This window comes from Apiospora phragmitis (assembly GCF_038363925.1).
Source record: "Apiospora phragmitis strain CBS 135458 chromosome Unknown utg000013l:1.0-2965645.0:1.0-2969333.0, whole genome shotgun sequence".
Classification (NCBI taxonomy): domain Eukaryota; kingdom Fungi; phylum Ascomycota; class Sordariomycetes; order Amphisphaeriales; family Apiosporaceae; genus Apiospora; species Apiospora phragmitis.
The window spans coordinates 2578275-2591372 of NW_027117413.1; the positions used below are offsets into that span (position 1 = coordinate 2578275).

At 54.7% G+C, this 13098-nt stretch overlaps 3 protein-coding genes across 3 annotated transcripts; 1 reads left to right on the forward strand and 2 right to left on the reverse strand.

Annotated features, from left to right (window-relative positions):
• Positions 1–2245: 2245 nt before the first annotated feature.
• On the forward strand, positions 2246–3611 carry PG994_014504 (3-carboxy-cis-cis-mucoante lactonizing enzyme; the record flags this gene model as incomplete). Its single annotated transcript, XM_066865913.1, has 2 exons — positions 2246–2625; positions 2819–3611. 2 exons carry the CDS (start codon positions 2246–2248, stop codon positions 3609–3611), a joined length of 1173 nt encoding a protein of 390 aa, XP_066709042.1.
• Positions 3612–3701: 90 nt separating this feature from the next.
• PG994_014505 (uncharacterized protein) lies at positions 3702–9159 on the reverse strand (the record flags this gene model as incomplete). The annotated part of the gene is made up of 14 exons (XM_066865914.1): positions 3702–3722; positions 4148–4344; positions 4446–4937; positions 5040–5821; positions 5897–5956; positions 6003–6365; positions 6445–6552; positions 6606–6745; positions 6788–7233; positions 7376–7820; positions 7847–8484; positions 8630–8798; positions 8824–8890; positions 9011–9159. 14 exons carry the CDS (start codon positions 9157–9159, stop codon positions 3702–3704), a joined length of 4077 nt encoding a protein of 1358 aa, XP_066709043.1.
• A 1432-nt stretch (positions 9160–10591) lies between these two features.
• PG994_014506 (uncharacterized protein) lies at positions 10592–12347 on the reverse strand (the record flags this gene model as incomplete). The annotated part of the gene is made up of 2 exons (XM_066865915.1): positions 10592–12163; positions 12306–12347. The coding sequence occupies 2 exons, from the start codon at positions 12345–12347 to the stop codon at positions 10592–10594; spliced, it is 1614 nt and encodes a 537-aa protein (XP_066709044.1).
• Between the last annotated feature and the right edge of the window lie 751 nt (positions 12348–13098).

Below are 13098 nucleotides of genomic sequence, written 5' to 3' on the forward strand. Positions count from 1 at the left end.
TTAACTTTTAAGCTTAATATTATATTTAAATAAAGCTAGCTTTATTTATATTACTTTAAAAACAATGTTATATATCTACGCGTATAAACTTTTTTTAACTTTATAAAAAAAGGTATATAATATCTTTTATAATTAATAAAATAAATAAATATTAATTAAACCTTATATAAAATATATTAATAAAAGTAAAGAAACGAATTTACGATTATATAAATATAAAAGTAATCGTATTAAAAAGCCTCGAGAATCTTCGCTTATTAAAAATTAAAAAAAGTCGACTTAAATTAATTATATAAAAAAAGAGACTAGGTTTTATTTTATATATAAAAATAATTAAATTAAAAATAATTATATATTTAAATAACTTAAAATATATAATTTATAAATTAATAACTTTTATTAAACTAAAGTTAATTATAATAAACGAATTAAAATCGAGCTTAATTATATTAAATATTAAATAAGCTTTCGTATATATATATTAATTCCGGGTTTAATCGAGGTTATATTATTATATTCTATTGTTTATATTTATCTTTATATTACGATCGGCGGGTTGGTCCCCGCGAGGTAGCACTTAAGGCGTAGAATTGGACAGAAATAACCCGAAGAGTCATTTCCGAAGCTTTTGCTTTGTAGCGCAGTAATTAGTCCATACGCACTATAACACAATAACTCTTCGCCCCTATTAAATAAGAAACGTGGGTTCGATTCCCACACTTACTAGACAGGAGCTCTCTCTAGCTACCTAGGCAAGATCGCTAGTAAGCAGGCAAGGCCTTGTACGGATTGGTTACCCGTGCAAAAGCCTTAGAGTTTCTCTATACCGAGCTTAAATAAATCATGCAGTACTGGGGGTTTATCGCCCCAGGCATAAGGGCATGCCTTTGGAGAGAGGGCATAATGTTACGATCGGCGGGTTGGTCCCCCGGGGTAGCACTTAAGGCGTAGAATTGGACAGAAATGACCCGAAGAGTCATTTCCGAAGCTTTTGCTTTGTGGCGCAGTAGTTAGTCCACACGCACTGTAACACTTTAGTACGAGCTATAAGGGGTATCGTATGCCCCTCTTTATAAAATAAGAAAGGGGTTCGTACGCATAAGTACGTGGCACCCCTTTTAAAGTAATATAAATATCTAGCTATTTTAATATTAAATTTAAATAAATTAATAACCTTAGCTCTAAATTTAAACTATAAATTAATTATAGCGCGTTAACCGGCGAGGTTAAGCCGTGCTTAAAACTTTATAAGCGCCTCGAGCTATTATAGTTTCGCCCCGGGGTTAAATACTAGCCGTGTCGTTGAGTTAATTTATAATATATAATACCTCTCGTAGTTAATAAAATAAATAAATATAAATAATAAAATATAATATTAATAAAACATTCTTAATATATATATAAAAGCTTATTTAATAATATAAATTAAATATATATTTAATTTATAATTTTAAATTTTTATTTATTTAAAAATATTAATATTATTTTTAAAGTGTTTAAATAAAATATAAATTAAATATATATTTAATTTAAATTTATTTTTATTTTTAAATTATATAAGTAAAAATAAAAATAAAATTTAAAAAAAGATAATAACTTTTATTTTTATTATTAAAATTTTTTTCGTTAATTTAACTTAAAAATTTATTTAATTTAAAGGTGGTGAGAACTAGTCCTTAGCGTTACTAACGCGATTTTAAAGGTGGTGGGTACTATTTTCCCAGAGCACCACTTAGCATTTGTATATATGAAATCCCGCCACAGAGCATAAACCCCTGCTAGTCGTTGCTGCACCCCTGACGGACAGGAGTATGGGCAACCAGGATTCTCCATAGTTTCCCCTCATCGTCGTGATTTATCCGGCGCTACGCTGGCTCGGTTGCAATGGGCTGCGGAACCCTCCGCAGTCGACCGTTTGGCCAAAAGCGTGCCAAGATTCACGGAGAAAGCCCACCGACACTGCTCCGTTTCCTGTCTGGTCGGCGCGTCATGCTTGGATGTTTGCGTGCCATATTCATCCACCCGGAAACATGCCAAGTCATTTAATTCATTTCCACTTCCAGAACTAGGAGCAAATGGCGCAAGGCGCCCCGAGCCTGCAAGGAACCATGGTCAGCTGGACGATAGATTAAGGACCTACATCAATGACAGCTTTTCCCTCCTCGCGAGACTTCTCGCTGAGCTTCAAGATACCATCGTCGATACCAGCTTTTGCTTGTCTGTCCATCCTCGCTTCTTTTTCGCCATGCGGTCGTCAACTGGATTTCTTCTCGCCTCGGGGCTCGCCTCCCAAGCCCTGGCGGCCAAACTGATCGCCTCCCACTTCTCCGGCCCCGTCTACACACTCGACCTGACCCTGGCCAACGCGACCAGCGGCACTCTCAAAGTCACGGGCCAGACCAGCGGGTGCGGCCGCATCCCGTCGTGGATCACCATCGACAAGGCCAGCAACAGCGTCTACTGCTTCGACGAGAGCTGGTACGGCAGCGGCGTCCTGGCCCAGTTCGCGGCCGACGACGAGGCCATCCTGACGCCCAAGGCGTCGGCGCCGACGCTGGGCAACAGTGTTTTCGGAGCGCTCTACGGGGGCGACGATGATAAGAGTTTCGTGATTACTGCGGAGTAGTGAGTTTTTTCCCCCGCGTCATTTTTTCTTCCTCTTTCTCTCCATCCTCGTACGACGTGGGTTTCCCCATGGCACGGTATCACACGTGGTGGAGAGCAGAAATGACCTCACTCAAACATGGGTGAAAAAGCAAGAAAGGGAAGAAAGAGACCCGCACAGACGACGCTAACCATTGTGGATATCCCCACACAGCTCTCCCTCCACCATCACGACGTACAAGCTCCCCCTCAGCGCGAGCAGCAAGCCCGTTCAGAAGCTGAGCTGGACCATGGCGCAGCCCGGCCCCCGGCCCGACCGCCAGGACAAGCCTCACCCGCACGGGGCCTTCCTGGACCCGACCAAGACCTTCCTGGTCGTGCCGGACCTCGGCGCCGACCTGACGCGCATCTTCAAGATAAACAAGGCCACGGGCGAGCTGACGGCGTGTCCCACGGCGGCCTCGCTGCCTGGCGATGGCCCGCGCCACGGCGAGTTCCTCGAGACCGAGGCCGGCTTGCGCTACTACAGTCTGAACGAGGTCGCGTCGTCGGTCGGCATGTACAACGTGACCTACGGCGCCGACGGCGGCTGCCTGGCGCTGGACCTGGTGCAGACCCTGTCGACCTTCGGGGACCGCAAGGGCACCACGACCGAGAAGGCGGCCGAGCTGCGGATCGCGGGCGAGTACCTGTACGCGTCGAATCGCAACGACCAGAAGTTCGGCAAAGAGCAAGACTCGCTGGCCATCTTCAAGCTCAACAAAGCGGACGGCAGCATGACGTTCCAGGAGCTCACCAACAGCTATGGCTACTACCCGCGGCCCTTCCAGGTCAACGCGGCGGGCACCTACGTCGCCATCGGCGGGCAGACGACGGCCAACGTGGCGATCGTGGCGCGCGACGCGGCCACTGGCAAGCTGGGGCCGCTCGTGGCTAACATCGACTTGCCGCCGCGGGGCACCTACGGCGGCGAGGATGGGCTGAGCGCGGTGCTCTGGTATGAGTAGAGAGAGAGTCACGAAATGCGCCAATGGCTGGCTGAGTGGCACGGGGCTACTTGGTTTGGTGTAATGAGATCAAGCGGGCACTTCTCCGATTCAATAGATTCGCGGACTTGCCTAGTTGTAAAAGTGTCAGCAACAAAATAGATGAAAACAAGCCCGCAATAGGGGTTACATGATGTGTAATGTCCATCGCTCCCTCGAGCGCCAGTTTATATCCATTAACGCCTATCATGGCATGATCACAGGGATCGCAATTACCCATAGACCAAGTGTAGCTAGCCTGCATTTTGTATACCCCATGTCCATCATTCGCCCCTTTTTCCCTATTACAGGTGTCATTACGTATGTCATCGTCACTCCTCCTTTTTACTATCCCCCAAAACTAGCCTCTTACCTGCCCCGATCGAACACACTTCTTCGCCCGACAGTTCCGCCATCGGAAAACACCCCGGCAACTCACTCAGATGCACCTGTTTGGTCTCATGCAGCGTATCTAATCCCATCCCCGTCCCCGTGGAATGTGATGACACGGGGCTCACCAGCGGACTCGTGATGGAGCCGACGCTCAACCTCGAGGCGTTCTTCTGCGGCACAGGCGGCGGATGCGGCGGTCCTCCCCCTCCGTCATGGCTGCTAGAAGTGGACGCCCTACTCATGGTTCCACTGCCGCTGCCGCTGCCGCTGCTCATCGGCGGCTTCTTCTGCTTCTCGACGGTGGAATGCGTAGGTAGCGGAGCTATTCCGTGTTCACATATTAGCGCTTCGGCGGCTTGTTTCACTAACTTATTATACAAAGTGCTATGGAGCGAGGGCGGGGATGGAGGAGAAGGCTCGTACCGATACCGTCTTCAGCCATCAGGCGGCGGGGGAAGCCGCTGATGGACAGGAAGACATTGCTCCGGCCGCTGCCGCGCCCGCCGGCCTTGCCCGAGGAGGAGTACGACGACACCTTGCGCACGCGCTTGCCATAGTGGGGGTCCGACGAGGGCGCGGGGCCGTTGCACGGCAGCAGCCGCAGCAAGATGCTGATCTCGGCGTGCTCGGACGCGGCGTCGATGCGGAAGGGTCCGAGCTCGAAGGTGCCGTGCTGGTGGATGTCCTGCAGGACCTGGTTCGTCAAGGCCACGCGCTGTTTTTGCTGAACCGGTGGGACGCTGCTGGTGGTGGTACAACTGCCGTCGCCACTGCTCACGCCGACCGTTGGCGGCGGTTGTTGTTGGTCTTCGATCAGGAAGTAGGGCTCAAAGTCGTCGACGAGGAACGAGATGAGGAACCACCCGAGTGCTTTCAGCTCGAGCGATCCCATGCGGAAGGCGCAGTGTATCGAGCCTAGATACATTTTCGTCAGCGTGGTTCATACTTACCTACTTACTACTCCTCGCATGGAACTTTGGTCGAAACCCGCAGAATTGGGTATATATCCATACTTACCTGTGCATTGAAACCCAGACGCCGTCTGCTTCACCGACGCCGCATCCTTCTCAAAGAAAAAGCAGCTCGCGACCAGCCGATGCGCCACCTCCGTCACCTCGCCCGGGTCCTGCTTTAGCAGCCGCTCCGTCTCGCGCTCGAGCTCGTCCATCCGCTGGACCTCGTCGAACTTGGGCAGCTTGTTCAGGAACTCCGGGCAGACGCGCATGTACCGGCACCGGTCCCGCTCCGCCACCACGGCCGCCTGCGCAGGCGACGACTGATGGAGGAACTTGCTCCACGTCCGGTCGCCCCGGCTCGCCGCGTTGGTGAGCCGCTGCGCGCCCGACTGCGGATTGTTGAACGTCACGAGCAGCGGCGCGCTGGGGTTGCGCACGATGTAGCCGCTCTCGGCCAGCCTGGGCGACAGGTCCGAGCCCAGGCTGCGGGAGGTGTTGGACCGCTTGTAGTTCCCCGCGCCGCCGCGGCCCTGCTTCACGATGGCGCTGGTGGGCGTGGGGCTCGAGACCGAGTTGTCGGTGAAGGAGCGGGACGAGTGGCCGCCTCCGACCGTGCCGCTGCTGCTCGCGTCTTCCGCGCGCTCGCCGAGGTTGCGGCCTGTGCCGAGCGACAGCATGATGTCTGGGGCGGAGTCGGCCGAGTCGCGCCAGATCGCCTTGCTCTCGTGATGGGCCACCCAGACGGGGCATGCATGCTTGTATCCGGCATCGGCGTACTCGTTGCCCGTCTCCTCTTTCTGGAACGGCTTGAAGAATGGGGGCGTGGCCGACGTCGCTCGAGCGCTGTGATTTATAAATAAATATCCGATCAGTACATCTGACTAGCAGCACCAGCAGAGCAGGTCCCGCATTACTTACGCTTCCCATATCTTGATCTCCTTCGCCGGCGCGTCCGAGCGTATGAACTGGTACGGGCTTCTGCAATGCTTTAGCCAAAGAACCACAAGTCATTGGTGCATCCGACGTTGATGCGGACCACTCACTTTGCCCCTGGAGATCCGGCCGGTTGTAGTTGGCAAACAGCACTGGCTGCTTGTCGGGTCCTGTCGTGGCGGTGATGGCGACCTTCGTCGAGGTATGGTGCACCGAGCGATGCGATGCGCCGCCGAAAAAGGGTTGGTCGGAGAAATATCGCTTCAGAGCCTTCGCGAATGGCTGGGTTTTGTAGAGGCTGCCGTGATATAAACTGGTCAGAGCGCCGAATAGGGGTACGTTGTTGAGCTCGCGAGGCGCGAATGCCTCTTTGCACAGGTCCTTGAACTTGTCCAGGGCGGCGCTCGTCGTCCATTTCTTCACCCCCAGTCCGATCGCGATAAGGCCTCCGAAACTTGACATCATTTGTGTTAGCATGGAATGATCCTCCCCGTCGTCAACATGAGGTAGGTAAACCCAACAAGAGGACATACTTAGTTCCGACAATCAAGTCGAAGAAAAGCTGGATAGGCAGGTCTGGACCCAGTATCCGCTCTACCTCTCTCAGCACTTGGAGCTGTACGACACCTCGAATGCCACCCCTGATTTCTGGTCAGCGCAGCCTTCGATCATTATCATTATGCGGGTACCATACCCATTCAAGCAGAGAATTCGAGCACCCGCTTGCGGTGGCTTCGTCACAATAACCCAGGGCGGAGTTGCTATCACGTCGCGAACATGCAGGGGGCACCTGCTGATCTCGATCGTCGTCCTCGACGTCCTCTGCCCGTAGATCTGGATGCAGGGTAAGCATAAGATGTGACCGCAAGGCAGAACACATTCGGGCAGCTCGCGGAGGCAGCAGAGACACGCCGAGTAGCTGACGAAGTCCGCCGCATTGCCCAAGACATTGGAATATAACTTATTGAGCCGCTCCCGGTGCAGCAGCGACGCCGTCTGGAGCTCGGTCCGGTCGGTGAACTCCTGGCCCAGCCGGAACAGCGACGACTGGATCTGTCGGAGGCTGGAGCGGATGAGCTGCGTCCACGTCGGGCCGAACGTCGCGACGTCGAGCTCCGACTCGTAGTCGCCGTTGCCGATGATCTTGCCCTGCTTGTCCTGGTGCCCCTTCGGGTTGTGGCCGGACCGGACGTTGCAACAGTGGCCTAGCTCGCCGTAGCTGGGGTTGGCGTAGCTGCAGGGCCAGTACATGTCAGCGAACTTCTCCAGGGCCGCGGCACAGGGCTTGGCGTATCGGTCGTCGAGGAGTTGCGATGCAGATCCTGTAAAAGCCAGTCAACCATTTGCAGAACAAAAATACCTACACTCAGAGAGGAGCAGTCTATTCGCCACCAAGAGTGAAACCAAGACGGCGGAAAAGAGACTTTCAGGTGGAAACAATCAAGGAAAAGAGTCTAAAGGTACCAAGTAGGTTTTGTCGCACCGTATCAAACATGACACAGCTCGCAATCATGGGCGCCATGGCCCGGAAGATGGCCTCGGCCCGGTTCCTCACCGCCGCATTCCTCGACTGATCCTTGATGAGCAAGGCCAAGTTCAGGATGTTGCCCTCGAAGTTGCGCGAGACCGGGCTGTGCCGGAGCGTCTCCCGGATGAAGTCGAAGGGGGTCTCGAGGTCGCGCGTGAAGTGGTCGCACGCGGCCTGCAGGTAGAACTGCAGCCGTTCGGTGCTGGCCAGCATGCGCACCTCCTTCTTGCGCACGTGCGAGCGCGCGCACCGGTCCTTGATCAGGGCCGAGAGCTTGCCCGCCTGCTCGTGCATCAGCATGTACGAGCCCTTGTACGGGATGCGCACGACGCTGACGGACGTGTAGTAGCACTCGAGCAGGTCCTGCGTGCTCTCGATCACCTTCCCCGGCCGCGCCACGTCCGCACGTGCTCCTGCAGGGCCGGCTCGCGGTCGATGGCGCCGCGGATGTCGGCCATGAGCAGTTTCGTCGCCGCCGCGATGTCCCACTCGCGCTCGTCGACGCTCGTGTCGGTCGCGTTGAGCACGAGGACGGCGTGCGGCAGGACGGGCTGATTGAGCGACTTGTCGATGGACGCGGCGCCCCAGTGCAGCAGCCGGCCCAGCACCGTAGACTCGAAGGCGCGCGGGTTGCGCAGGACGAAGACGACGACGTCCGAGAAGGTGTACAGGATGCGCGGGTACAGCTGCGAGACGGCAAACTCGCGCTTCCGCGTTTGGGGCGTCTTGGCCCAGACCAGCGGGCGCGGCGTGCTGGGCTTCTTCTGGCGGCTCTGGTTGTCGAGGTCGTGGGCGACGCCGTCGAGCGAGCGGTGGCGCAGCTGCTTGGGCATGGCCTCGCCGCCACTGAGGCCTTCGCAGTCCACGAAGAGCGCCGGCGTGTTGCTGTACAGCATTGACGGGTCTGCGTAGAGATGAACGTCGCCCGTGGTGGGTAGACGATCATGGTTAGATGAAGTCACCGGGCTGTAATACGTGGGCCCATCCGGCAACGTGAGGTCCTGGCGATCAATCAAGAGCTTGATCAGCGTGCTCTTGCCGGCACCTAAGGCGCTGTCAGTAAGGCTGGCCCAACTTTGCGCCCACGTGAATCTGTGATTGAGAAGAAAGCATGACGCGAGCATGATGCGATTGGTCCCAATGCACCAAACCCGGGCGAAAGGTCCATGGACGAATATCATCAAGCATACCTGTTTCGCCAACAAAGGAGACCAACTGGGGGAATCGCTCAGTGGTATCCTCCGCCGTGGTCTCACCCATGATGGCGGCGAAGCGACCATAGTCATGCAGGACCGACCGGCCGCTCGAGTCGCGGCCAAAGCCCAGCCAGGTAGTGTCCTCATCCTCGAGCAGCTCTGCCTCGTGCTCCTCCCTCCGTACGGACGGGCTCCAAGATCTGGCGCAGTCGGTGAATCACCATGAGGTCCGCCTTCTCGTGCGGCTTCCCGTCCCTAGCCCATGCAGCATGTCAGCAAACGTTGTAATTTGAAGTCATCATCAACCAGCTTAGCGCATTGGCGAGTCACGGTCGGTTGCACTTCATGAAATTATAAGAAAAACCTAATACGAACCATCCTACAGCGCCCGGTACGTGAAGAACCCATCGCGGCCAACACGGGTCGCAGAAGGCCAGGTTGTTGCACTGGATGCACGTAAATGTCTTTTCTGTAGTCGTGCCGCACGTCTGGCAAGGTTTCCACGACGGCAGCACCTCTGACATGGTGCACTAGTAAATCAGGGTCCAGTCCAAACAAGGTACGCGTATATTAATATAATAAGTTAAAGTTGTCGCAGGAGTATAGCTACTCCTATAGAGAAGAACTAGTCATTTCCATTAAGTAACAGAATGGGAATTGAGTGGAGCGCAAGCATAGCAACCTGTGTGTGGACTTGTTGGGGGAAGCATGGGGGAATGGATGTATGGTCGTGAATGATGGGGTTTCGGGGGGGGGGGGGGGGGGGGGGGGTTAATGGATGGGGAAACAGAACCCCGAGTACTGATTGGGGACTGGGAATGTTGGAGATCCCCTCGAACACCCCTCCTAATCTCTTGTTTCAGCCGCAAGGAAATAAAATAAACGAACCTCCCACCTACCGAAGCTCTGTCCTATCACCCCCGCAGGGCTCGTGCTGGCTGCCGTGCGACGGTGCGACCGTCAGCTTGCATCCTTGGCGGCCAGCAAGCCCTTGCCTATTGGTGTGCGCGGGCTTTGTTCGCCCCATTTACCCGAACTCGTCGGACTCTTGGATGGAGATCAAATATTGTCTCTTTAGCGAGTATTGATCATCGGATCGCTTGGCCCGAAAATGAACTGACGAGCCTGATGTCCTGCAGAAGGCAGTGCCGATCCTCGCGTGACATGATGCAGTACTTACTCCTTACATGGTGCCTGTTTCTGATAAGAGCTCCAGCTCCCAGCTTGGAGCAAACTCTACACGTTGAAGTATTACGTAGGGCAAAAGCAACGAGACTGGTCAGGTAGGCCAGGACCGAGTGCGAGTTCTAGGCCAGCCTGTGGGCGAAAGTAAGTTCACGGGGACCTCTCAGCCCGCCCGCAAACTTGACGATTATTGGTAGCTGACCTGCCGCGTTCCTGGTCGCCGCGACCGCCACACCCGGCCAGCAATTACAGTATTCAGGTGGTGTCTTGGCCACGAAGTGTTATATGCATCTCTCGCAAACATGGCCTGCTTGAGTGACGTTATGGCTGGCTGAGATCGCATTGCTTGGTTTGGCGGGCATGCGTGTCCCGTCCATGAGTAATCAGCGTCGGAAGTTCGTCACAATAACGAAGCTTGCCAAGGTTATATAAAGTCTGCTAAATACTTAGTAAGGCTTCCGCTGTCAAGCTGGGTATTGAAGCACGCCAGTTGCTGTCAGTTAGTAATTACCACTAGCTAAACCGTATCAGCTAATTCATGGCCGGCTATTCTGTTCAGTTAGCTATTCTGCCGTTATATATTTAACATCACTCATAATGATAGCGACAGCATTAATGACAGCAACAATCGGTGGAGCGTTGCGGCGACAAGTAGGAGCCAGAAACTGCTATTTCGTGCTCCAACTACCCCTTTTGGGCTTGCTCTAGTAATACGTTATATTATGTGTATGATAAAGATGTACAGTACCCCGTAGCCTACCTAGTGCGCACTCAAGCCGTGGAAGCAACCGCCCGCTTAGCCTGCTCGAGCTTCCACTCCTGCATCCACTTCTGCACAAAGTGCGCCTCCGCCTTCTGTACCTCCGCGACCGCCGAGGGCGGCAGCTCGCTCGTCGTCTCGTTCGGGAAGCGCCCGTTCTCGTCCCAGTGGTGGACCCCGCCCGCGATCAGCTTGAACGGCTCGTCGAGGGTGTCGGCGCGCTCTGCGAGGCCCGACGCGTGGGGGGTCGCGGCCCGCCAGGGATCCCACTCGCCGTCGATGATGGCGAGGCGCGGGTACGAGATACCGAAACCGCCGTGCTTGTTGATGGCGTCGACGTCGGCCGGCTCCGTGAGGTTGAAGGCCGTCTGGCAGATCGCGGAGCCGTACGCCAGGTCCATCGTGCGCGAGACCAGGGGGAGCACGCCCTCGGGGGTGTCGCCAGTCTGGATGTAGCCCCACTGGGTGCAGTACTGCCAGGGCCACGATCTCCAGGTCTGGCTGATGTCGAAGGCGGCGAAGTTCTCGCCGAGGCCCTCGCCTGAGGCGGTCCCGAAGCACTCGTCCTGGTTTTCATCTGTACAAGTTGCAGCTGTTTCGCCGCGGACATACCCAATGTAGTTCAGCATCCGGTTGGTGAGCGTCTCCGACTCGTTGGCCCAGCCGCCGGTCTCGATTAGCTCCCCGACCCGCTCGCGCAGGGGCTCCGTGGCCGGGTACAGGACCGTGTCCGAGGTGACGTTGGCGCAGTACACGAAGAACTCGTCGCTGCTCTCCTCGGGGTCCCAGTTGTAGCTCTGCAGCGAGTAGATGCCGCTGCTGAGGGCGCTGGCGAAGTCGGCGTCCAGCGTCACGTTAGGCAGGCCGAACACCGCCTTGACCTGGGACACGTACTCGGTGCCCTTCTTCCCGAGCAGGATGTTGTCGACCACGTTGGTCAGCTTCTGGGTGGTCTCCGCGCAGCCGGCGGGGGCGTAGACGGCGGCCGCCTCGAAGTACTTCCAGTAGTCCCAGATAGCCTCGCTGACACCGGATGACGAGATGGCGCCCCAGTACGTCTCCGGGTAGAGCTTGCGCAGGAAGGCGACGAAGGCGCCCGCGTACGAGCCGCCGTAGGCGATGTAGGCCGTGGTGTTGGAGGTGAGGTCGAGGTGCTCAAGCCCCGCAAACTGGACGTGCTGGGCGAAGTAGGCCGTGTCCGCCAGGGCCTGGTCGGTCGTCAAGAAGCGCATGTTGGGGGTGCTGAGGTCCGGGACCGGCCAGCTTTCGCCGTAGTAGCGGTGCTCGAGGATGACGCCGATGCCGTTGGTCGCCTGCGCGAGCTGCGCCACGATGCCCTTCTCCAGGAACGGGAGTCGGTCCGCGCCCGACGTCTCGCCGCCGCACAGCACGATGACGGGGCCGCCGGGCTTGTGGTATTGGGCGTCGAACCAGTACCGCATGTTGTAGAATCCATCGGAATGGGGTTCGTAGAACGAGTCATTGTGGAAGTGGTCGATCGGGACAGAGATGTTGAAGGCAGGGTATTTGACGGCGACTTCGGTTTGGCGCTCGTTGATCTGCGCTCCGTTCACAGGTCTGATCTGTACAACGCAAACGAATGTTAGATTCCAACATGACAGCGCCAGAAGAAAGACTCGTCAGTCGAAGGGAAGTCAGTGAAGTACCTGTTTGCGCAGCTCCTGTAAAGTCAAAGGTGTCTTGGACAGAGCTAGGGCCGCTAACGGGGAGCGACAACAAGCTCGCCCAGTAATTGGCGCGGACCATCTTGAAAAGGGATACGTAAGAACCCTTTTAAATCAGATTAGTTCTTCTAAGCATTAAAGCGTCCTATCTGGCTTTGGATTGCCTTCTTCATCTCGGGTTTGGTGTATCAAGGAGAATGATGCCGGGGAGATGTATGTACTGCTGGAAAGGGAGGTCTCGACTTACCACTACTTGCGTCTTGTCGTGGATCGGGGGAAACGGACGAGTATCCACTGAGAAGGCAGACGGACGAAGACGATGGGCAGCGACTGACGGTGGGACGGACGGGCGCCGGCGCTTTATCAATAAAACGGCTGCCACTACAGCACGGGGCACGAACGCGTGTTTGCTAATAAGATCGACACCGGATGTTGGCAGGAGGAGACTACCAAGACTACCTACCTTGATCAGAGAAGAACCCGACCCCCTTAGAGCGTAGACCGGTATATCCGGCTAGAATGTTGACGGATATCCCTCGTTGTTATCATCTTGTATAGCTGCAGGCGCCACTAACAAGATGATGATGCATCAATCAGGATCAATAAATGGCAAGTCATGGACTCAGGTACTAAGAAGTTACGAGACGGAAGAGGCAGGTGGGTGCTGAGCCGCCACTTTAGCTCGAGTCTAATCTCTCGGCAGCGGGGTTGGCCCGAAGAAGACCTCCTGGAGCTTCCCACTTCAGGGCAGGTCCGCTATTAGGTCATCCATCCACCACTCTTGCGGCGTAAAAGGAGGGATCCTGATAAATATATACTGTATGCGTGAGTTT